A 25,189-nucleotide genomic window follows, 5' to 3' on the forward strand; every position below is an offset into this window, starting at 1 on the left:
TCGATAGGGCAAAGGCAGAGACTGGGGAGGAGTAAAGTGAAAAGAAGGCAGAGCAGCCTGGGCTCCTACACACTGAATGCCGCACCTGGGCACTTGCGAGTGCTCATTTGCATATGAATTAAACTTCGTTTTTCCTGCTTGTGCAAGTCTAAAGAAAAGAACATAGGTACCGTTACAATCCTGTACAGACTCCCTTTAAGGACATTATTCTCCAATACGTGGCCCAGTCTAGTTATTCCACTTTTCTCCCACGCCTCAAATCTCTCCACTCCAGTACCTTAAATTCTGGGAGCTTATCATTCCTCCATAAAGGAGAGAAAATACTGTAGTATACATTGTGTGGGGGTTTTAACTCAGTCACTGTTCACACACACAGGCGTAAATTTAGTCTTCACCACAGGCAGAGTTTATTCCAGCAAACAATAATAAACATGTCCAAGCTTTAGCTTTAAGCTTTTTTCAGCCCACACATATTTGATACCATAAAGTCCCACACTCTGGGTTCTGTCCAAGCAGGGTAACAAAACAGTAGAATCTCACCACTCTTTGGGATCTTTCTGAGACCAACTCCCAGCCCAGCTTGTTCAGCTTTCAGATAGCCCATCCACACTTAATCTCCCTAGGTGAGATCTCGCCAGCCTCTTTAACCACACCTTTAGGGGGAAAAAACTGGATGGAGTACGGGAGTGACCTGTCCCACCCAAACTCTCTGGTCACTCCTAAAACCTGGACCCAAAATCCACTTTAATCAAAACCTCCCAGCAACCTATTGTTACTAGCGTACTACTTCCCGGGTATTATATCACTGAGGAATACATCTTCACTGAGACGTACCGACCATCCACGATTCTCCCCTCTAGGTTATTACAATTTATATATCTTGAAGCTGTCGTATTTTCCCCCATACCTTACCTAACAACTCAACAATTGCAGGACTTCTACCTCCAGTAACTAACCCCTTCCCCCACCCTTCCAGCCACGCCACTAGATCCTTGCATCCCAAGATATGACACAGTATCTGAGTGGAAACATCTTGTCTACTGGGGTTGTTCCAATATTACATTTGTTGATTTTGTGCTGCCAAATATAAATTCTGGGGTTTGGCAGGGCTACACCCCCCTCTGTCTTGTTATACTGCAAAGTTTCCAGTTAAATTCTGGCTTGTCCCTTTTTCCACACTAAGTCTCTAAAGATGGCATTAATCTTATGAAATCTATCCAGGGGAATCCATATGGGGGCATTGTGCAGCACATAAAGTAGCTGGGGCATCTTTACCAGGTTTGCCCTGCCTATGACAGAGAGAAAAAGTTTACACCAGGCAGATAAATTCTCCTTAACAGTAGTTAGTAAAGGGAGAAGGTTCAGTTTTTCATAATCATATACCGATAAAGGGACCTCTATCCCGAGGTATTTGAATTGGGGCACGCATGGAATGGACACTTCTCGGTGAGTGGAGACAGTGGACTGCCCATTTATGAACATCAAGGTGAACTTACCCCAGTTAATGTCGAGGCCAGACAGGTTACCAAATTCCCTAATTATGTCAAGGAAGTCGCCGTATCCCCCAGAAATAGCAGGGTATCATCTGCATACAGCGCTGTCTTACTCTCCAGCCCCCTTATATAAAAACCCCTGTACACTCTGAGAGCATCAGATATATGCAGCCAGAGGCTCTATGGCTAAGGCAAACAACAGGGGAGACAGGGGGCATCCCTGTCTCGTTCCCCTTTCCAGAAAAAAAGTCTTGAAATCCCTGCATTTGCTCTCACTCGGGCCGAGGGTCTAAAATAGAGAACCTTAGGATACAAAGCGGTCTCCAAAGCCAAAAGACCCCATCACTTGCCACAAGTACCTCCACTCCACACTATCAAATGCCTTGGCGGCGTCTAGTGATAAGATTGCCCTGTCCCCCACATTATCCGACTGTACTTGCAAACTCATAAATACCCGTCTAATATTTATGGAGGTAGATTTGCCGGGCATGAAGCCCATTTGGTCTTCATGGATAATGGACAGGATCACTCTAGCGAATCTATTGGCGGTATTGGCCAGGATCTTGATATAAGTGGTTAGGAGAGAATAGGCCTATAGGAGTCTGCTAACTGAGGGTCTTTCCCTGTCTTAGAGAGAACCACTATCAGTGCCTCCTGCATTGAGGATGGCAAAGAGCCCACCTCCAGAATAGTTAAATACTTCAGGAGATGAGAGGATAGAGAATCCCTATATGTTTTGTAGAGCTCTATGGGCAACCCATCTAACCCCGGAGCCTTATCATTAACCATCCCTTGTATTGCCAATTCTACCTCTTCGATAGTATTAGGGGCATCCAGCATATCTCTGCTTTCCATCGAGAGAGTAGGAAGTTGTGCCTTAGTAAAAAAAAAAACAGACATCTCCACATGAGAGGGCGAAACTTTAGAGGTGTATAGTGTGGAGTAGAAATCTGCCAGTACTGTCAAGGCCCTTCTGATTAGAACCACCATACCGACTCCGGAGCGAGGTTATATAGTTCGATTCCTGCTGCGCCCTTACCACCATAGCAAGCATATTCCCGCCTTTCTCCCTCTTCAAATTGTTGTTGCCTATAGAACTGCCGCTTCCTATTTGCCATTTCAAGTAAATGATCATTCCAGTCATCTTGAGCCACCTTTAATCTTTCATTATCAGACGATGGGAGCTTAACAAAGGCCTCTTCTGCCTCACTCTATCTTTTCTCTGGACTTTACTTTATGTATGGCGCCTATATACAGCCCTTGAGATATGCCTTCATGGCATCCCACACCATATGTGGTGAGGCAGTTCCCTTGTGGTTTGGAAAAACTCCACCAGGCCCTCCCTAATTCGATGCTCACCCCGCACCACCTTTATCCATAAAGAATGCAGCCCCCATATTGACGGACCACAGGGCCCCTGCTCTCCCGCCGACAGTCTCAAGCTCATAGGAGTATGATCCGACAGGGACCCAGGTAAGTATTCCATAGTCTGCACCATAGGTAGAAAGCGCTGATTGGACAAGGCAAGGTCGATGCGGGACAAGGAAGAATATGTAGATGAACAACAGGACTACTGGCGTTTGTCACCATGCTTAGCTCTCCAGACATCTATTAAACCCACTTCAGCTACCAAGTGTCCAAATGAGGTTTAGCCCCGATGCCGACCCCACTGCGCTATACCGCCATTTCTATCCAAGGAGGTACTAATCACATTTATTAAAGTCTCCTACAAACACCAGGGTACCTCTGAATATTGACCTATGAATGCCAGCACCCTATGAGAGCACACTAGTATACGATGGGGGAATATATAAATGTGCCTAGTATCATCTGCACATCCTGTACAATACATAGCATACATATAAACTGACCCACCAGACGACCTCTGCCCTCAAGCATTTTAAACAGTATAGATCTTGTGCACCAGCACACTGACTCCTCTAGAATGACTTGTGTTTATAGCATGAAGGGCAAAGCCCTGCCAGTTTTTAGTGCATTAAGTGTACCCTCTCTGTTGCATATGAGTCTCCTGAAGACAATATATTGCAGGAATGCAGCACAGCAGGAATTGAAAAATTCCCATCCACTTGCTTGGGTAAGCCATCCCTTGGACATTCCAACTAACAATCGATACCTGAGGTACCATAACGTCCTATAATGTAGTAACAGTACCATGTAGTGTTTCGCCCCAACCCCACACCTCCCCATAGCCAGCGCAACAACCCGAGACCAGAATGAGAATCCCACCCACCCACCCTCCCCAACAACTCACAGAACATACAAAATTAGATATGCGCCATCCATCAATGTGCGAGTACTAAATACCTAACTCGTAGCGCAACACAAGTCCATAAACTGGAACCTAGAAGTCCAAAATAAACTGCAAGAGTGAACTATATAAGGCACTGTCACTCCCCCCGCTCCTTCCTCATGGCTATTCTCTTCCAAAACTAAATGGGCTAGCAACGATAGGTGTTGTAGTGCATGCACACCTCCCCAGCAATAATGTAAAACATCAAAAGTAACATAAAAGGATATGTTTCTGTCCTTTCATTGATCCAACAATTGCAGCGCCAACACTGGATCCTCGAAAAAATGTGTTCCTCCCAATCCACTATCCTTAGCTGGCGGGACAAAGAGTGGCGTATTGTATCTGTAAGACCAGGGGGAAAGTAGTAGAAGGAGTTTAGATTTCACCTAGGTTCCTGTCTTATATGTTGTAAATAGCAGCCAGGGGAATTAAAGCAGCAAGGAAAACGTGAGTGTGTGGTTGCTGTATGTATAGACGTAGCGGCCAGGCAGCTAGGTATTTCTTTTATAATGTACTATTCCTTAATTTTACTGCGTCAGCTGCACCATACCTTGCTTGGACTGGACTGTGTTTTGTGGTGCCTACAGTGCCCTTCTATCCCAGGAGACAGTGATCCCGTGAGCTAATCCTGTTACAGGGTGTCCATTACCATCATTAAAAGGGGTTGGAAAAAATGCCCAAAATTGCAAAGCGCAACTCTTTCATGCAAAAAACTCAAGTACATTTAACAGGAAAGTCACATTCCTACATTAAATATATCAAAGCAAAGGGCCTAGTGCATAAATCATATACAAAATTGCCTAGTGCATAATGAAATAAGTAATTACCGACCAGTGTGGTTCTGACCCCGATATGCGTTTACCGCATGTCGCTTCCTCAGGGGTTGTATGCACAGAGTGCTCCCTAACCTTATATACCCTAGCCATTAATGTAAATTAAAAAATCTGAGGAATACCTTATCAAAGTGCCAGTATATGTGCTTCCTAGATGTTCATGGCATGCGTTCCACATCCTGATTCTTTACTAGGGACCTCCCACCTACAACCCTGCTGGGTTTCTCCACATATTAATCTATCCTACAAATAAGGGAAGACCTAAAACCAAATAATGAAAGAAAAAGGAAAATATTTCTTCCCTTTAAAATATGTAAAACTAGGAGCAGTTGTTCTTCTCTATGGGACTCACATAGCACTCCCGGATATCCGGCATGCGTTCCAGCCTGGAGCGTACCTCATCGCCGCCTCTCAAATACAGGGAGGCGCACTGTGCTATCATCATGTAACGCACCTCAGCACTCCCGGATATCCTGCGTGCGTTCCACTTTGGAGCCATCGCTCGCTCCTCAACTTAAATTGCAATAACACAAGCCAGGCTCTATGGATTTCATATACAGTAACCTTATTATCCTTTATGTGAATGAATAACCATTCCTCCCAATTAATAATAAATGATAATCATAAAAACATAGGTGAAAAGAGAATACAAATTAATATATAATCACATTGCCATCATCAAACTAATATTATTAATTACATTGCATAATTATATACCCAGGGGTTTAATAAACATAGTTATTAATACCTACCCCCCTTGTGCAAAAAAACCATATCTCAAAAAAAAAAATCCTACAAAGTGTCATAAAGTGCAACACACGTGAAAAATGCAAGTGCAATGACAATGAAAATGTGCTAAAAAAGTGAGATGCATGATAAACCATACTGTAATCTTAAAATTATTAAATATATATATATAGATATATATATATATAGAAAAGACAAAATTCAAGTGAGGCCAACACTAAAACTAATATGTTAACCCTAACCCAAACTATGTGATAACATGTTTCAAATATAGCAGTGAGCACCAAAAGGATACACGTTTTACTGCCGTTGTTAGTGAGATCAGGGTGATCATGGCTTTCTGCAGGATAGTGTCCCGTTCTCGGTAATGTATAGGCCATGTGGCCTTCCAGGGCGGTAGGGGGGGCACATATGCATACAGTGGGCCCTTTCTACCACATACAAGACCGATAGGCCGCAGTCCTTAAACTTTGTGCCAACCATTTTTCAATAAAGAAGAGGAGTGAGCACTCACAACATTTGGACCATAAGATGTAAGGATATATTTATTATGATAGGACCTGCTACGTCCAATAAATAAATCGATAACAGTCACACACAATTCATACACTAAAATACAATAACAGATACAATTGGTACCAATGGCCTAAAAATATACTGATATCGGGGTGAAAACCCTGTTGCCACAATCCTTAAATAATTAGTGTTCTGAAAGCTCTTTTTGAGCACCTAATTTCTTACAGTGATAATCACTAGTGGTGCTTTCAGTACCGCGAAAAGCAAATGAATGCATCCCAAAGGTTCCTATAACAGGTCACCTATAGCAGTAATTTGTCTCCAGTGCATACACTACTGTAGTACAAAAGTCCCTCCAAAGTTGTCTTCCCTCTTCCAGCTATTAATGTAACCGCCCAGGAAGATAAGTTTTTAAAACACTCCGTGTTCGGGCTGACAATTCAGGTTCCTACCTGGTTCCTGTATCGCGTCCCGCTGTATCGAGTCTTACGGTCCTTTCCACGAGAGATGAGCGGTGCCGGCTGCTTCGGCGTCTCGCGTCGCACGTCTCGGGCCGATGACGTCACAGTATCGTGGGACTCAACAGGCAGGAGTGATGCCCTATCAGCGGTGTCCGTTGCTGGTACGCTGGAACAGTAGTTAGCTTGAGGTTTCCTATCGCATGGCCATGCAATATTTTATATGGATGTCCAATAAGTTAGGTGGGCGCTTTTTCCTTTTCTTTCACAAGACGCGTTTCGGGCGTCTACACCCCTTCCTCAGTGGTAAAAGCGCCAATCATCCCTCATCCACCATTTATAGTCCTTTCAGTAATCCAGAAATTCTGGATTCTGGATTGTTTGAATGTAATTCCTTCCAATGCGTTTTGGTGCGGATAATTGCGTTTTCTTCAATTTTATAGCGTTTTTTTCTAAAAATAGATCTATCACATTGCAGGATTGTGCCATACTGAATACTTAAGTTAAAAATAACACTTTAATAAATATAAGAAATATAAAAAGTATAAAAATCACAATATGCACATGCTAAAAATATAATACATAAACATACATCTCTGTCATACAGATCAACCCATTTCAAAATTCCTTATAGTCCATAGGCTGAAAGATCTCTATTTGTTGGGGGACAACCGTTTCACATAGTTGCAAACTACATGATGAAAGTCGGGAAGTAAATGGAAATCATGACAATAGATCGAGGTTCAGAGGTTAGGGGTGGTGGTCCCTACTCCGAGGGGGGGTCCCAGTGCCGATATAGGCCAACTATGGGACCCTCCATCAGAGACGGTACCCCACCCTAACCCTACAGGATCTGGAGATCTTCGTTTCTGTAGGGTGGGGGTCCCGTCTCTGATGGGGGGGTCCCATAGTTGGCCGTTTATCGGCACTGGGACCCCCCCTCGGAGTAGGGACCACCACCCCTAACCTCTGAACCCCATTAATTTATTTATTCTATGGCAGAACCTCGATCTATTGTCATGATTTCCATTTACTTCCCGACTCTCCTCGGTAGTTTGCAACTATGTGAACGTGTCCCCCAACAAAATAGAGGTCTTTCAGCCTATGGACTAAAAGGAATTTTGAAATGGGTTGATCTGTATGACAGAGATGTATGTTTATGTATTATATTTTTAGCATGTGCATATTGTGATTTTTATACTTTTTATATTTCATATATTTATTAAAGTGTTCTTTTAACTTAAGTATTCAGATTGGCACAATCCTGCAATGTGATAGATCTATTTTTAGAAAAAACGCATTAAAATTGAAGAAACTGCAATTATACCGCACCAAAACCGCATTGAGGAATTACATTCAAACAATCCAGAATCCAGATTTCTGGGAGTTACTAAATGGACTATAAAATGGTTGGGAGAGGGATGATTGGCGCTTTTACCACTGAGGAAGGGGTGTAGACGCCCCGAAACGCGTCTGGTAAAAGAAAGGGAACAAGGCGCACACCTAACTTATTGGACCTCCATTAAAATATTGCATGGCCATGCGATCGAAACCTCCAGCTAAAACTACTGTTCCAGCGACAGCAACGGACACCGCTGAAAAGGCATCACTCCTGCCTGTTTGAGTCCCGCGATACTGTGACGTCATCGCCCGAGGACGTGCGACACGAGACGCCGAAGCAGCCGGCACCGCTCGCCTCTCGTGGAAGGACCGTAAGACGCGATACAGCGTGTTTTAAAAACTTATCTTCCTGGGCGGTTACATTAATAGCTGGAAGAGGGAAGACAACTTTGGAGGGACTTTTGTACTACAGTACGTGTATGCACTGGAGACAAATTATGTGCTATAGGTGACCTGTTATAGGAACCTTTGGGACGCCTTCATTTGATTTGGCGGTTTGCGGTACTGAAAGCACCAATAGTGGATTACTCACTGTAAGAAATTAGGTGCTCAAAAGAGACTTTCAGACACTAATTATTTAAGGATTGTGGCAACAGGGTTTTCACCCCGATATCAGTATATTTTATAGGGCATTGTGTACCAATTGTATCTGTTATTGTATTTTAGTGTAGGAATTGTGTGTGACTGTTATCGATTTATTTATTGGATGTAGCAGGTCCTATCATAATAAATATATCCTTACATCTTATGGTCCAAATGTTGTGAGTGCTCAACCCCCTTCTTTTTTAACTATTATAATTACTTTGGGGTCGGGCACCCGATTCGTGAGTTTGCAGCACCCGTCATAGCCACTAGGTGAGAGCCAACCACCTATTTATCTTCAACATTTTTCAATAAACTCTGTGGGATTATTCTCCTCAGTTTGCTCTGGTAGCCCCACCAGGCACACATTGTTATGGCACTAGCGGTTCTCTAAATCATCCACTTTAAGGAATAAGGCCTCTATATCCTGCTCTGCTCTCTTTGTTATGTACAAACCGGATTCCAAAAAAGTTGGGACACTAAACAAATTGTGAATAAAAACTGAATGCAATGATGTGGAGATGGCAAATGTCAATATTTTATTTGTAATAGAACGTAGATGACAGATCAAACGTTTAATCCGAGTAAATGTATCATTTTAAAGGAAAAATACGTTGATTCCAATTTTCACGGTGTCAACAAACCCCAAAAAAGTTGGGACAAGTAGCAATAAGAGGCTGGAAAAAGTAAATTTGAAGAGCTGGAAGACCAATTAACACTAATTAGGTCAATTGGCAACATGATTGGGTATAAAAAGAGCTTCTCAGAGTGGCAGTGTCTCTCAGAAGCCAAGATGGGTAGAGGATCACCAATTCCCACAATGTTGCACAGAAAGATAGTGGAGCAATATCAGAAAGGTGTTACCCAGCGAAAAATTGCAAAGACTTTGCATCTATCATCATCAACTGTGCATAACATCATCCGAAGATTCAGAGAATCTGGAACAATCTCTGTGCGTAAGGGTCAAGGCCGTAAAACCATACTGGATGCCCGTGATCTCCGGGCCCTTAAACGACACTGCACCACAAACAGGAATGCTACTGTAAAGGAAATCACAGAATGGGCTCAGGAATACTTCCAGAAACCATTGTCAGTGAACACAATCCACCGTGCCATCCGCCGTTGCCAGCTGAAACTCTACAGTGCAAAGAAGAAGCCATTTCTAAGCAAGATCCACAAGCTCAGGCGTTTTCACTGGACCAGGGATCATTTAAAATGGAGTGTGGCAAAATGGAAGACTGTTCTGTGGTCAGACGAGTCACGATTCGAAGTTCTTTTTGGAAATCTAGGACGCCATGTCATCCGGACCAAAGAGGACAAGGACAACCCAAGTTGTTATCAATGTTCAGTTCAGAAGCCTGCATCTCTGATGGTATGGGGTTGCATGAGTGCGTGTGGCATGGGCAGCTTGCATGTCTGGAAAGGCGCCATCAATGCAGAAAAATATATTCAGGTTCTAGAACAACATATGCTCCCATCCAGACGTCATCTCTTTCAGGGAAGACCCTGCATTTTTCAACAAGATAATGCCAGACCACATTCTGCATCAATCACAACATCATGGCTGCGTAGGAGAAGGATCCGGGTACTGAAATGGCCAGTCTGCAGTCCAGATCTTTTACCTATAGAGAACATTTGGCGCATCATAAAGAGGAAGGTGCAACAAAGAAGGCCCAAGACGATTGAACAGTTAGAGGCCTGTATTAGACAAGAATGGGAGAGCATTCCTATTTCTAAACTTGAGAAACTGGTCTCCTTGGTCCCCAGACGTCTGTTGAGTGTTGTAAGAAGAAGGGGAGATTCCACACAGTGGTGAAAATGGCCTTGTCCCAACTTTTTGGGGATTTGTTGACACCATGAAATTCTGATTCAACATATTTCTCCCTTAAAATGGTACATTTTCTCAGTTTAAACTTTTGTTCCATGATTTATGTTCTATTCTGAATAAAATATTAGAAGTTGGCACCTCCACATCATTGCATTCAGTTTTTATTCACGATTTGTATAGTGTCCCAACTTTTTTGGAATCGGGTTTGTAAGTTAGTGGGGCAATCGCATCTTCCATGTCTGAGACCCTTTTCTCCACCTCCTTGGTGCGCTCTGCCACCTTGTGCAAATATTGTCTGATAAAAGACAAGTCCGCCTTCAGACCTCCATCTGTGTAGTGAGTAGTGACAAGGAGGTATTACATGTAGTCAGCGCCACCATTACCTCTTTAAGCGTGGGCTCCTTACCAGTTCTTTTAACAGAAACGTGGCACTGGGGACTCTGTGGCTGCAGTGAGGATCGGTTTTGGGAGGGTGTAGCCTCCTCTTCAGACGAGTCCCCATTAGGGTCCATACTACTGCCGTCCTGATCGCGGTCTTCCTCAATGTAAATGGTGCTTGGTTCCTCAGCCTTCCGGCCAACCTTCTCCAGCCATGCCGTGATGTCGCGCCGCGCGCTTTCCATGGCTCCCTCTTCACTGGCGCCATCTTGGGAAGAGGCCTCCCTCTCAGGCCGAAGGGACGTCTTTCCTTTTTTTGGGCATGTGGACAGAGAGTCTGCTGTCGCCGAGGTATAGCCGGGTTGTAGTACCAGTTAGGGTTCTTTTGTGTGATGTTACAGGTGCGTGCAGCACATCAGGATGCGTTCAGGATCATGTGCACTAGGAGCTGCGGGCACAGTATCCTACTCCATTGCTCATCAGGCCACGTCCCCGAGCACAGTTATTTTTTAGGGCACTATCTGTGTGGTTACTAGTATTTTCCAGGGACTGTTTTTGCAGTATAGTATTGGGGAGCACAGTGAGCATCATGAAATCATCTCTGAATGGAGAAGATAAGGAAAGAAAATGTCTACATCAGAGGAGACCTCACTGGATGTAAGATGTTGCACTGTATTACTCTGTATGTTTTGAAGAGCTGTATGTAATGTTTTCCAAGTAAGTCTTTAACAGTAGGGATGGAGGGAAGGGGTTAGATTAAAGGGTTCTGCACTTTGTTTAAAGTGATGATCTATCCTCTGGATAGATCATCAGCATTTGATCGGCGGGGGTCCTTAGCCCAGGCCAGTAATACTATTCGTGACGTCACTGGGCCTGCTGTAAACAGTGAGAAGGCCGCGGTGCTGCTGGAGCGCCGCTGCCTTCTCAAACAGCTGATCGGCGGGGGTCCCGGGTGTCGGACCCCCGCCGATCAGAAGCTGATGATCTATCCAGAGGATAGATCATCACTTTAAACAAAGTGCAAGAACCCCTTTAAGAATTTGGCATTGGAAGGGGGCATTTTAGTTTTCACCTCAGGCAGCAAAAAGGCTAGGTGCACCCCCGTTCACGCCCCTACACAGGCCACAGATTAAGCATAGATCACACCCCGACAAGCCTTTCATGCACCCCAACATGCTGCCACCATCTATGATATTTAAATTAATATACTAATTAATTAGGGGCTCATAGAAAGGCACACAGTAGCACTAGCCACACTAATAGAAGTTACACAGTAACTTGTTCAGGGCACAAGGCAAAACCATTAAATATGTGCTTTAATGTATTAGAAATGTACAGTACTAAACTTACAGAAATTAAAGGGAAAAAACAGACATACATAGACATGCAAAAACAGTTACAAAAATAAAAGGATAAAAATAGAAAGGTTCTTAATACTTAACAAATTGCTTGAGAAGGGTCCATTCTGGTTCCGGGGGATAGAGAATGGGAACACAACCCAGTGTTGATCGGATCCCCGAAAGGTTTAAAATCCAGGAAACATCTTCATTACCACATGCAAAGGGCCAGTTTCTAGTAGCAAGTGATAATCTTATTTCCTTCAAGGGAATGCATATTCCACATACAGGCCCAGACTGAGTGGCTATGTGCAAAAGATATTGAGAATGTGGCATAAAGTATACAGAATCACACAATATACAGTTGCAAGAAAAAGTTTGGAACCCTTTGGAATGATATGGATTTCTGCTCAATTGGTCATAAAATGTGATCTGATCTTCATCTAAGTCACAACAATAGACAATCACAGTCTGCTTAAATTAATAACACACAAATAATTATATGTTACCATGGTTTTTATTGAACACACCATGTAAACATTCACAGTGCAGGTGGAAAAAGTATGTGAACCCTTGGATTTAATAACTGGTTGAACCTCCTTTGGCAGCAATAACTTCAAACAAAACGTTTCCTGTAGTTGCAGATCAGACGTGCACAACGTCAGGAGTAATTCTTGACCCTTCCTCTTTACAGAAACTGTTTCAGTTCAGCAATATTCTTAGGATGTCTGGTGTGAATCGCTTTCTTGAGTTCATGCCACAGCATCTCAATCGGGTTGAGATCAGGACTCTGACTGACCACTTCAGAAATGTGTATTTTCATCTGTTTATGCATTCTGTTGTTGATTTACTTCTATGCTTTGGTCGTTGTCCTGTTGCAACATCCATCTTCTGTTGAGCTTCAGCTGGTGGACAGATGGCCTTAAGTTCTCCTGCAAAATGTCTTGATAAACTTGGGAATTCAATTTTCCTTCGATGATAGCAATCTGTCCAGGCCCTGACGCAGCGAGGCAGCCCCAAACCATGATGCCCCCACCACCATACTTCACAGTTGGGATGAGGTTTTGATGTTGGTGTGCTGTGCATCTTTTTCTCAACACATTGTGTTGTGTGTTTCTTCCAAACAACTCAACTTTGTTTCATCTGTCCACAGAATATTTTGCCAGTACTGCTGTGGAACATCTAGGTGCTATGTGCAAACTCTAAACGTGCAGCAATGTTTTTTGACAGCAGTGCTTCCTCTGTGGTATCCTCCCATTAATCCATTCTTGTTTAGTGCTATAGTATCGTAGATTCGCTAACAGGAATGTTAGCATATGCCAGAGACTTTTGTAAGTCTTTAGCTGACACTCTATGATTCTTCTTCACTTCATTGAGCTATGCTCTTGCAGTCATCTTTACAGGACGGCCACTCCTAGGGAGAGTAGCAGCAGTGCTGAACTTTCTCCATTTATAGACAATTTGTCTTACCGTGGACTGATGAACAGCAAGGCTTTTGGAGATACTTTTATAACCCTTTTCAGCTTTATGCAAGCCAAAAATTCTTAATCGTAGTCGCCTAAGAGCTCATTTGTGCGAGGCATCATTCACATCAGCAATGCTTCTTGTGAAAAGCAAACCCAGATCTGTGTGTGTTTTTTATAGGGCAGCTGTAACCAACACCTCCAATCTCATCTCATTGATTGGACTCCAGTTGGCTGACACCTCACTCCAATTAGCTCTTGGAGATGTCATTAGTCTAGGGTTCACATACTTTTTCCACCTGCACTGTGAATGTTTACATGGTGTGTTCAATAAAAACATGGTAACATTTAATTATTTGTGTTATTGGTTTAAGCAGACTGTGATTGTCTATTGTTGTGACTTAGATGAAGATCAGATCACATTTAATGACCAATTTGTGCAAAAATCCATATCATTCCAAAGGGTTCACATACTTTTTCTTGCAACTGTATACAGAAAATCATATGCAGAAGTGGGCCTCTATCACACAGTAGGTCTGATTCGGTGTGACAGCGCTGAATACTTTTTCTGACAGTAATTGGAGGCTGGTCATGGCAGTACATCAATAGAAAACCTGGGCCAGTCCCAGCTACTCTTTCAGGGTGCCTCCCTGAGGTCCATGAGGCCAGGGAACAGGGGTATGTAAAGGAGAAAAAGCCACAGTCCAGGTAGGACTGAACCTGATTGTTCAAGTGGTGTATATGTCTTTGCTGATGTGCGTCAGCTTGTGTAGCAGTTGTAAATACTGTTCCATCATGTTCATCAATTGAATTGGCTACTGCTGGTGCTGCTGTAACTTCTGCTGCTTGTCATAGCAAGACAACAGCAGTTAGGTGACTAAGCAAGGTATAGAGAGGAGCCTTGTTGTGAGAGATGTGGGCGCAGGCATCTGCCAGCGAAAGCTGTGGCAAGCTGTGCATAGAGCGTAACCTAATAATAGTGATGGGTGAAGTTTTAAAAATTCTATTCGGCTGCTTCACCGAACTTGGACAAGAAATTCAGATTAGTTACTAAGTACTTGTTCCAAATCGCATTCCATTCTATGTAGCAGGCACAATGAGGAGGAACTGTGATCGCACCATTCCGTCATTGACCCCTCACTGATCGCAACAACTGAGAGTCACATGGAGGCTTTTCAGGTTTAATCAGGGGTTAAAAAAATACATATTCACCTCATCCCTTTGATCGCGGCAAGGCCGTCTCAGCCATCTTGATTGAAGAAAACGCGCCAAATCTCTCTCAAGCTGATGTGAGGACGTCATACTGGCTAGGTGCAGTGACCTCATCACTGATGACATCACCACACAGCGTTTTCTTCAATCAAGATGGCCACGACGACCTACCTGTGATCAAATAGATAAGGTGAATATGTTTTTTTTTTAAATACGTGTTGGAGTAGGTGGCTCAACCTGTATCCTAATAGATGGACTGGTGCTCACCTCTTGGTATCCTAATACCAGCAAAATATAATAAAGGTGAGGGGCACCCTACACCCAGAGATGTATTGAATTTATAAATAATAAAATACACCTTTATTCCTTGAATAGCAATATCAAAATATCATACTAAAAACCGGCGGTCCATTTTGCATGATATCCGTAATTGTTCAATTGCCCCCTTTACTTGGGTAGTTGATCCTAGTTGTATGTAATTGATTATTGCAGAGTATATAATAAGCTCAGTCATCCACTCCTGCAATTAGAACTTTTTTGTTTCTTGATTTGAGAGAGGACCTATTCAAAGGTCCAGATGAGATAATCCAATATGATGATCCAATATGATCCAATATGTCCCAAACTAATCACATATGACCTATGTCACCAGAAGCCTAACCTGGCTATTGTGCTCCTTTAATTTTAGATGGTTGTAACAATCAGCAAGTTGCGGGATTTATATGCTGAATACATCAATGCGCTGGATGCAAAAAAGGTGCTGAGTGCTGAGTGCATAGACGTGCTGGACACAAGCTGGATACACAAAAGTCAATAGTTCAATGCTTTGCCATTCCACATATCAGACTATAACTCTCCCATACTTGTATTATTATAGTACGCAATCAATCATGCGGTGCTGAGTACATAAATCAGTAAGCTGGGTACATAAAATCAAACTGTATGACAACTGGAGGTTCGGTACTTTACCACTCCACGCAGCTGCAGTCGTCCGCGTTGTATGTTGCTCCTCTAACCTGTAAGGGACCTATGTGGCTTCCCATGTGGTCAACACACCTCAACGTGGCGTCCCACGTGACGGAGGCGGAGCGGTTCGTCACAAGCGGGAAGAGTCGTCACCAGTCCTGAATTCCAGACTGGGAGTGCGGCAACTTTGGTCACTACTCCCATTCACCCTTGCTTCTGTACTGAAAGTGCAGTCTGATAAAACAGTTTTGGGGTGTATTCATTTCAAATATATAAGTGCTTCCATTCATCTTTGCTTCTGTGGTGAAATTTCAATCTGATAGTATTGCTCTTTTACCCTTGCAGTTTCTGTTAATTTACAGTATGTCGGACAGACATGTGACAGGCCCTTCCTTCTAAGGGAACAGGCAGTGGCCCAATTTTTTGGAGCAGGCAGAAGTAGCAGCAGCAGTTGCAGCGACAGGCCTGAGCTGCCAGTGTCATCTAGCGGTCATGTCCTGACTAGCAACCCAGCGGTTCTTGAATGGTTGACTCTGTCTTCTACTTCTTCGCAAGTGACATTAGACACAACACTTAGCTGGCGTGGCCCGGGAACAAGTTCTGTGTCCTCCCCTGTCCTGAACCTGCCTCTTTCCTTTTTTGGTCCTTCTGCCAGGCAAGTGATGTATGCCTCCGTCTCTGCTCCGCTTTTTAGCGAAGAAGATATTATTAAGGACAGTCAGCAGCTACTGCCCAGCACAGACTTGGATGTGAGATCTGCTGCTTCTTCTTGTAGGAAGGCAAGTAGTGATGATGAGTTGCGTGGGAGCTAGTGTTGCGAGTGGTCGGGCACGTGGCCCTGAGACTGGTGAGGGTGACATCAGTGACGTGCAGACATCAATGGACGATGATGTGGCCGATCGCACGTGGGAGCCGGTTGAAGAGGGGCTTTAGCAACCAATGCATTACCTGGTGGCCTGCACTTATTTTCTTGCAGTCAAGGCTCCACCACCTCAGCAGAAGGGAGCTTTGTTTCCTTCCCATCATCTACTGGTCCTGATGCTCCTGCTCCTCATCATCACTCATTTAGTCAGCAATCGATCATAGAGGTAATTGCAAAAAGACAACAGTATGCGTACACTTATCCAACGGCTCAGAAGCTGAACATGCTCCTGGCCAAGCTGCTTGTACTACAGTCCCTCCCTTTCCATGTGGTGGACTCTGCACATTTCATAGAACTGATGGCTAGTGCCGAGCCAAGGTGGAGAGTCCCAAGCCGTCATTACTGCTTAAGAAAGGCAGTACAAGCCCTGCACACGATTTTAAACAGAAGATGGGTCATTCACTACGGTTATGGACAATATATGTCCTTTTCGGCCCACTGGGTAAATGTGGTTCCTGCCCAGCCACACCAGCACCTCGCCAAGTGAAGGCACTGCAACCTTCACATTCTCAAGCTGTGGGTCTTACGCCAATGTCTTCCACTGCCTCCTCATCCACCATCTTGTCCTCAGCCTCCACTATAGGCACAATTCGGAGTGCTGTTTCAGCATACCACATGTGCAGGGCACAGCGTAGATAGCTGTTCTGCACCTAGGTTGCCTGGGCGAACCGAGTCACACAGAGGAAGAACTGCTCCGCGTCCTCCATCAAGAAATTGAATCCTGGCTGTCTCCTCGTCAACTGAAAATCGGAACCATGGTCACCGACACAGGGAAGAACATTGTGTCGGTGCTGCGTCAAGGAGGGCTGAGCCATGCATCCTGCATAGCGCACTTGTTTAATCTGGTTGTAAAGCGGTTCCTGAAGTCTTCCAACCATCTGCAAGAGATCCTGAAAATGGCCAGGAAACTGTGCATGCACTTCAGCCACTTATACACTGCAAAGCACACCCTTCTTGAGCCGCAAAGGCAGAATGGCATTCCCCAACACATCACCTCATCCACATTTTGGACCAACTATATGAGCAGAGGAAGGCCATATATGATTTCTTGATGATGCAGGCGGACAGGAGCACTTCCCCGTGTAACTTTGACGTTAACCAGCGGCAGCTCATGCGTGACACCTGCCGTTTGCTCAAGCCCTTTGAGGAGGCCATTTTATTTGTCAGTCACCAGGAGACAGGAGATGTGGCCACTACATCTCACTGCCACCCGTGGAGGCTGAACTGGAGGAGGAGGACATTCATGCACAAGCAATGTATACAGAAATGGCCAGTATTTCTGCACAAGTGACAGGAGAGGAGCATGAGGAGCTAGAGGGAGATGAGGAAGACCAGGAAGATGACCCCCTACACACTGTGGCAGTCTGGAGATGGAGGCGGGGAGTCCCTCGGAGTCCCTTGTGCAAATGGCCAGGTGCATGCTGAGTTTTTTGCATAGTGACAGACATATTATCACCATTCAGGAGAGGGATGACTACTGGCTCTCCACCATGTTAGGCCCTCGCTACTGTTCCAAAATGGGGGCCGTCTTTCCACCCACTGAGAGAGAGGATAAACTGAACTACTATCGAGACATCCTATGTTCCCACCCTCACCACTCTGTGACTTGGCCACTGTGTTGACTCCTATTGCCTTTGCCACCATCACCACTCTGTAACTGGGCCTTTGTGTTGACTCCTCATGCTGTTGCCACCTCACTACTTTGTGGGGCCACTATTGTCCCTGTTTGGCCTTGTTGAGATCAATATTTATTTTACCATTCTTCTGATCTTTCAGTAGGATGGAAAAATGAGAAACACAATGAATGCTTTGGAGCATCCGTAAGGCCTGTATAACACAGTCCCTATTTTGCATCAGGATTTGCTCATGATTTGGAAGCCAAAAGCAGGATTGGGTACAAAACATGCAAACTTTGTAATCACGTGTCATCTCTGTTTTGGATCCACTCCAGTTTTCTTTTGGCCTTAGCAATACTGATGGATTACTGAGCAAATGCTGACTGTGTGAAGGGGGATGCTCAAAAGACAGGATCCATTTTTTTGGGGTTGTTCTTATGACGGATGAGAAGGGCAAAATAAACAGTGACGTCAACACAAACTTACTGCTGACACCTTCTCTACTCCTTCAGTGGGACACTACTTTTCTCCGTGTGTAACAGAACAGTTTCTGGAGAAATTACAGAATTAGCTAACGACAGTGTAAAAGGAGTGCACTCTTTCACTCTATAGTAGAATCTTGGGCCTCTGCACGGTTCTTCATACCTGGTGCTAACATTGACCTGTAAGGATAAGTTCACCCTTGAGTTATTTGGTCAGTTTTGGCCCCGTAATTGACCAAATAAGTGAAGTGTGAAGTGATTCTAAGAGTGATGCCTGTCATCTGGGTGTTAGGCTACTTTTGCATCTGCGTTTTCCCTTTCGTTTTGTCCCCATTCATTGTCAATGGGGATAAAACTGAACTGAGTGAAACAGAATGCACCAGAATGCATTCCGTTCCGTTTGGTTGCGTCCCAATTGCGGACAGAATAACGCTGCAAGCAGTGTTTTTCTGTCCATAATGTCGTGCGGAGCAAGACGGATCCATCATGACTCACAATGTAAGTTAGTGGGGACAGATCTGTTTTCTCGGACACAATAGAAAACTGATCCATCCCCCATTGACTTTCAATGGTTTTAGTGCCGAATCCTTCTTTTCTATGTTAAAGATAATACAACCGGATCTGTTCAAAACGAATGCAGACGGTTGTATTATCATGATGTAAGCGTTTTTGCTGATCCATGACGGATCTATCAAAAACGCTTGTGTGAAAGTAGCCTTATACTGACACTATTTCACTACCAAAGCGGACTCACTATGCATGTTTCTGCAATGCACAGTGTTCTACACCAATATACAGGCTCTCAGCAGTCAGGAAAAATCTGTTGTAACGGGATTACCTCACGGGATCACTGTCTCCTGGGATAGACGGGTGCTGTAGGCACACAAAACACAGTCCAGTCCAAGCAAGTATGGTGAAACTGACGCAGCCAGTTTTATTTGGCTTTTGCCAGCAAAAATATTAAACAAAATAGTACAACATAAAAGAAATACCTAGCCGTCTGGCCGCTACGTCTATACATACAGCAGTTCCTAACTACAGGAAACTGAGCCTTATGCTCAGCACCATAAACCAAAACACACGGTTGCTTTGTACTCATATCAGAGCTTTTTCCCTGGAGCAGAGACCTCAGCTAGTGAGCTGTCTGCCCTTTTATAGTCCACCCAGGTGCTCAGGTGATTAACCACAGTCACCATGAATACCTAGAGTGGCTAATTGGAGCAAGGACCCACCCAACTCTCCCTGCTCAAAGCAGCCAGGCTTTTCTAACCAGGTTTTTGATAAAAACCTATCACACAAAGAAAACCTAGTTTTCCTTGCTGCTTTTATTCCCTGACTGCTATTTAGAACATATAAGACAGGAACCTAGGTGAAATGTAGAATCCTTCTACTACTTTCCCCCTGGTCCTGTCACACTGTTTTTAATTTGTCACAAACAAATTTGGATCGAATCAAATCTTTTTGGGAAAGGCTTTTATTTATTTTTTTAAATTTGCTAATCTCTACCCGGAACCAGAATGACTTCAGGGCCTCCCTTCAAGAAGAGTGGGATGCCATGCCTCAGTAGGCAATAAGTCGACTTCTGAACAGCATAAGACGTTGTTGTCAAGCTGTAATTGATGCTCAAGGGCACATGATCAGTTATTGGGACATTGAGATTTTTTGTAGGGGTATGCCTAACACTGTTGTTGGCTTTTGTTTGAATAAATTGTTTGAGATGAGGAAATCACCATTGCATGTTTTTACTTAAATGCCCTACTTTCATCACTGTAGAGTGAACTTTTTACATTTTCATAAATTTCAATCGAGAGCCAAATATCCATAACTTTTTGTGAGTAGTTTTATATGCTGATGGTCAGTGATGCATTAAAATATGCTTAAATGAACACAATTGTACAAAATATGCAACAAATTGGGGAAAAGGCACAGTCGTGCTACCCCTGAGACAAAAATATTTGCATTTTTCTGCACTTACGGTATAAACTGTGGAAATTTGCAATAGGTTCTTGGGAAAAGAAATTCACAACTGTGCAATTTCTGTAACCAAACTATGGGCTGCTGGCTGATTATGTACTAAAATATGCTTATTTCTACACTTATAAACTATGGAATTTTTACAACAGGGTTTTTTGGGGGGAAAACGCACAACTGTTGAGCCACTGTGGCCATAATATGTGCTTCTGGTGACACTATGATATAGAAACATAGAATGTGTCGGCAGATAAGAACCATTTGGCCCATCTAGTCTGCCCAATATACTGAATACTATGGATAGCCCCTGGCCCTATCTTATATGAAGGATGGCCTTATGCCTATCCCATGCATGCTTAAACTCCTTCACCTTTTTTCCCTGACTGAGCTAATTTCTCTTCTGCCTGTGCTTTAGAAGCTCTTATAACTGGTTTGGCCTCTCTCTGCCTAATCTTATAAATTTGCCTGTCATCCTCAGAGTTTTTTTTATAATTCCTAAATGCTATCTTTTTGTTTTTAATGATTTTGGCCACTTCTGCTGAGTACCACAGTGGTCTCTTCCTTTTTTTGCTTTTACTGACAAGCCTAATGCAATTTTCTGTTGCCATCAATAGTGCCACTTTTAAGTAGTCCCATTTCTCCTGGACTCCAATGAAACTGTTCCAATCTGATAGGGACTCGTATACCATTAATCTAATTTTAGAAAAGTCTGTTTTTCTAAAATCTAAAACTTTTGTTTTCGTGTGGTGTGACTCTGTACTTATAGTAAACCACACTGACTGGTGATCACTAGATCCCAAGCTTTCCCCTACAGTAATATCATATACCAAATTCCCATTTGTGAATACTAAATCTAAAATGGCCTCCTTCCGGTTTGGCTCCTCAACTACTTGCTGTAGAGATAATCCCAGTAGGGAATTTAGAATATCTGTACTCCTGGCAGAACTAGCTATTTTGGTTTTCCACTTTACATCTGGAAGATTGAAGTCTCCCATAATGATAACTTCACCCTTCACTGTCATTTTAGCTATTTCCTCAACTAGTAGATCATCTAATTCTTTGACTTGGCTAGGTGGTCTATATATCACACCTACACGAGTTACCTTATGATTATCAAGCTGCAAGGTAACTGAAAATGACTCTAAATTCTCGCTAACTTGTATCAAATTAGATTTTATGTTATCTTTCACATACAGGGCCACCCCTCTTCCCTTCTTGCCTTCTCTGTCTTTCCTGTATAGAGAGAACCCTGGTATTGATATATTGGTCATTACTCCCCTTGAACCACGTCTCAGTAACAGCCACTACATCTATATTCTCAGATGCCATTATAGCCTCAAGTTCATTGATCTTATTCCCTAAACTGCGAGCATTTGTAGACAAGAATCTGAGCTTGTCATTTCTTAACCTTTGTGCTACTGGCATCTTCTGGCATTGTTCCGGGGGGCAGTGGGACTGCTGGATTATCACTCTTTTGCCCCCCTTTCCTAGTTGAAATGCTCCTTAGCAAATACTTGGAACTGTTCACCGAGGACATTCGTTCCCTTGAGAGAAAGATGCAAACCATCTTTCTTGTACAGTTCTTTTCCATTCCAACAAGAGCTAACATGAGACACAAAGCCAAACCCTTGGTTCAGACACCATTCACCAAGCCATACATTGAATTCCTTAATGCGCATCTTCCTGTCATGCTGAACGTTATGCACAGGCAAAACTGCAGAGAATGATACAGTTGATGCAACCTCCCGTATATCCTTTCCAAGTGTGTGAAAAGCTTCTTTCACCTTTGAAACCTCATTGCAAGCCAGATCGTTTGTCCCAAGATGGACAATAACATCCAGTTCCCTTTCCTGCTTTGCTTGCCTAACAATATTAAGGATCCATCGTCTATCCCTGCTAGCGGTAGCACCAAACACCATTCTCCTCAAACTTCACACCTCTTATGATGGAATCGCCCACCAACAGCTGCTTACTATCAGTCCTCACCTGATAGTAAGCAGCACACTTTAGTGCACACTTATTAACTGTAGAAGCTTTCCAACAGGGTTTTGCAAAAAAAGGCTAGCTTCTACACCTAAAAATAGAGTACGGTCTGTTTAAAAGTGTATGCATTTGTCTTGTGCAGTGCAACACATATGCAGTTATAAACAACTCTAGCCCTGCAGACCTACAATAACTGCCCCTATCCTGTCTCCAATGATAAAACCTTTCAATGAAGTTATTCAATCTACCGAACAAAATAAATCTTCTCTATCTCTAATACTATCACATCAGTGGCTGAGCTCAGAATTGCATCTCTGGACCAGCCAATATCCTCCCTCCTGATTGGCTGTCAGGCTGTCTTCAAAGTATTGTGTCCAAAACTACCAGACAGGGCCTTGTCCAGGGTCATGTCATCCTCCATATTCATGTTCCCTGCCCTGGTTTCCCCACTAGAGTGCTGAAATTCAAATGTAAAATGGCAGGTACTGTTTTGCGCAATTTATCCGAAATTAATTGCCAACATTTTGGATTTGTTTGCAAGCAGAGTTTTTATTAAATTTGGAACAAGTCAGATTAGAATCCATTTACACATCTCTAGGATATAATCATTTGTTGCCTTTTTGAAATAAAATTTTCTGCAGCGGTAATTCACTGTTTTGTACTTTGTTAGAATGGTGCGAATTTACCCCCCATGAAGTTGGATTTCCAAAATATGGAGCATTTATTCGCACAGAAGATTTTGGCAGCGAGTTCTTTATGGGACACCTCATTTACAGGAGAAAAGAACCCAAGATTTGCTTTTTGCAAGGTAAGGGCTTAAGCCTGTGTGAATGTACGTTCCCCTTTACAGTTCATATACAGATATAATGTGCATTAATTACATAGTTGGAAAAAGACAAAAGCCCATCAAGTCCAACCTGTAAGGCTACTTTCACGCTCGCGTTTTTGGCGGATCGGTTATGGATCTGCAAAAACGGATCCGTTACAATAATACAACCGCTTGTATTATCTGTAACATAGCCAAGACGGATCCGTCATGAACTCGATTGAAAGTCAATGCATATTGTGCAAGATTGTGTCAGAGAAAATGGATCTGTCCCCATTGACTTACATTGTGTGCCAGGATGGATCCGTTTGGCTCAGTTTCGTCAAGCGGACAGCAAAACCCTGCAGCCAGCGTTTTGGTGTCCGCCACCAGAGCGGAATGGAGACTGATCAGAGGCAAACTGATGCATTCTGAGAAGATCCTTTTTTATTCAGAATGCATTAGGGCAAAACCTGATCCGTTTTGGACTGCTTGTGAGAGCCCTGAACTGATCTCACAAACAGAAAGCCAAAACCTGAGTGTGAAAGTAGCCTAATCCTGCTATATCGATCCACGGATCGATCCCTGGATCAATGTCCATCTTCCTTTTAAAAAGGGGTTGGGCCAAAGGAAACGGGTGTGTAGAACAAGATTTCTATACATTGTCATAAGCCTCAATGTTATTTTGAATTAAAAAAATCATCTAAACCTTTTTTGAAGCCATCTACTGTTTGCTGTCACCAGCTTCTGCGGCAGACTATTCCAGAGATTTACAGATCTTACTGTAAAGAATGCTTGTCGCCTCTTATGACTGAATCTTTTTTTCTCCAGTCGTAGGGGGTGGTCCCTTGTTTTTTGAGGGGGTTTAACACAGAATAGCTTTATTCAGTTTATTTAATCTTTGCTCACAATTAATATCTTCGAGGCCCTTTATGAGTTTAGATGATCTCCTCTGTACTTTTTCTAACTCAGGGCATCCTTTTGATGGACTGGTGCCCAGAACTGAACTTCTTATTCCAGTTGAGGCCGCAACGCTTTGTCTATACAAAGGCAATGTCAATATTACATCCCTGTCCCCCGAGTCCATACCTCTTTTAATAGAGGACAAAATTATGTTGGCCTTACAGGCAGCTGACGGGCATTGCATGCTGTTATTTAGTCTATGATCTACTTAGGGTACTTTCACACTAGCGTTATTCTTTTCCGGCATGGAGTTCTGTCCTAGGGGCTCAATACCGGAAAATAACTGATCAGTTTTATCCTAATGCATTCTGAATGGAGAGCAATCCGTTCAGGATGCATCAGGATGTCTTCAGTTCAGTCTTTTTGCCTTTTCAGGACGGAGATAATACCGCAGCATGCTGCGGTTTTATCTCTGTCAAAAATTCCGGAACACTTGCTGGAATAACTGATCTGGAATTTTATCCCATTGAAATGCATTAAATGCCGGATACAGCCCCGAGTGTTTCGGCAAAATGGATCCGGCATTGTGGTCTGCGCATGCTCAGACCGCAAAAAATGTAAAAAAAAATGCCACCTGATCCGGCATTTCAATGCATTTGTCATACGGATCAGGATCCTGATCCGACTGACAAATGCCATCAGTTTGCATACATTTTGACAAATCCGGAACTGCCTGCCGGAATCCTCTGCTGCAAGTGTGAAAGTACCCTAATACACCTAGATCAGGCATGGCCAACCTGCGGCCCTCCAGCTGTTGTAAAACTAGATCTCCCACAATGCCCTGCTGTAGGCTTTTCAAGCATGCTGGGAGTTGTAGTTTTAAAACAGCTGGAGGGCCGCAGGTTGAGCATACCTGACCTAGATCCTTCTCAACAAATGACTCTCCCAGTTTTACTCCCCCTAGGACATATGCTGCATGCAG

At 43.4% G+C, this 25,189-nt stretch overlaps 1 protein-coding gene across 3 annotated transcripts in view; it reads left to right on the forward strand.

Moving 5' to 3' along the window:
- PLA2G4F (phospholipase A2 group IVF) overlaps positions 1-25,189 on the forward strand; it is a 490,195-nt gene that overhangs the window by 334,134 nt on the left and 130,872 nt on the right. The window contains exon 15 of one of the 3 annotated variants that reach the window (XM_040410952.1): positions 23,170-23,307. The exons of the other annotated variants lie outside the window; for them this stretch is intronic. Coding sequence (XP_040266886.1) covers positions 23,170-23,307 — 138 coding nt within the window. The remainder of the gene's footprint in view (positions 1-23,169; positions 23,308-25,189) is intronic. 3 annotated transcript variants of the gene reach the window in all.

Source organism: Bufo bufo, chromosome 11, assembly GCF_905171765.1.
Source record: "Bufo bufo chromosome 11, aBufBuf1.1, whole genome shotgun sequence".
NCBI classification, from domain to species: Eukaryota; Metazoa; Chordata; class Amphibia; order Anura; family Bufonidae; genus Bufo; species Bufo bufo.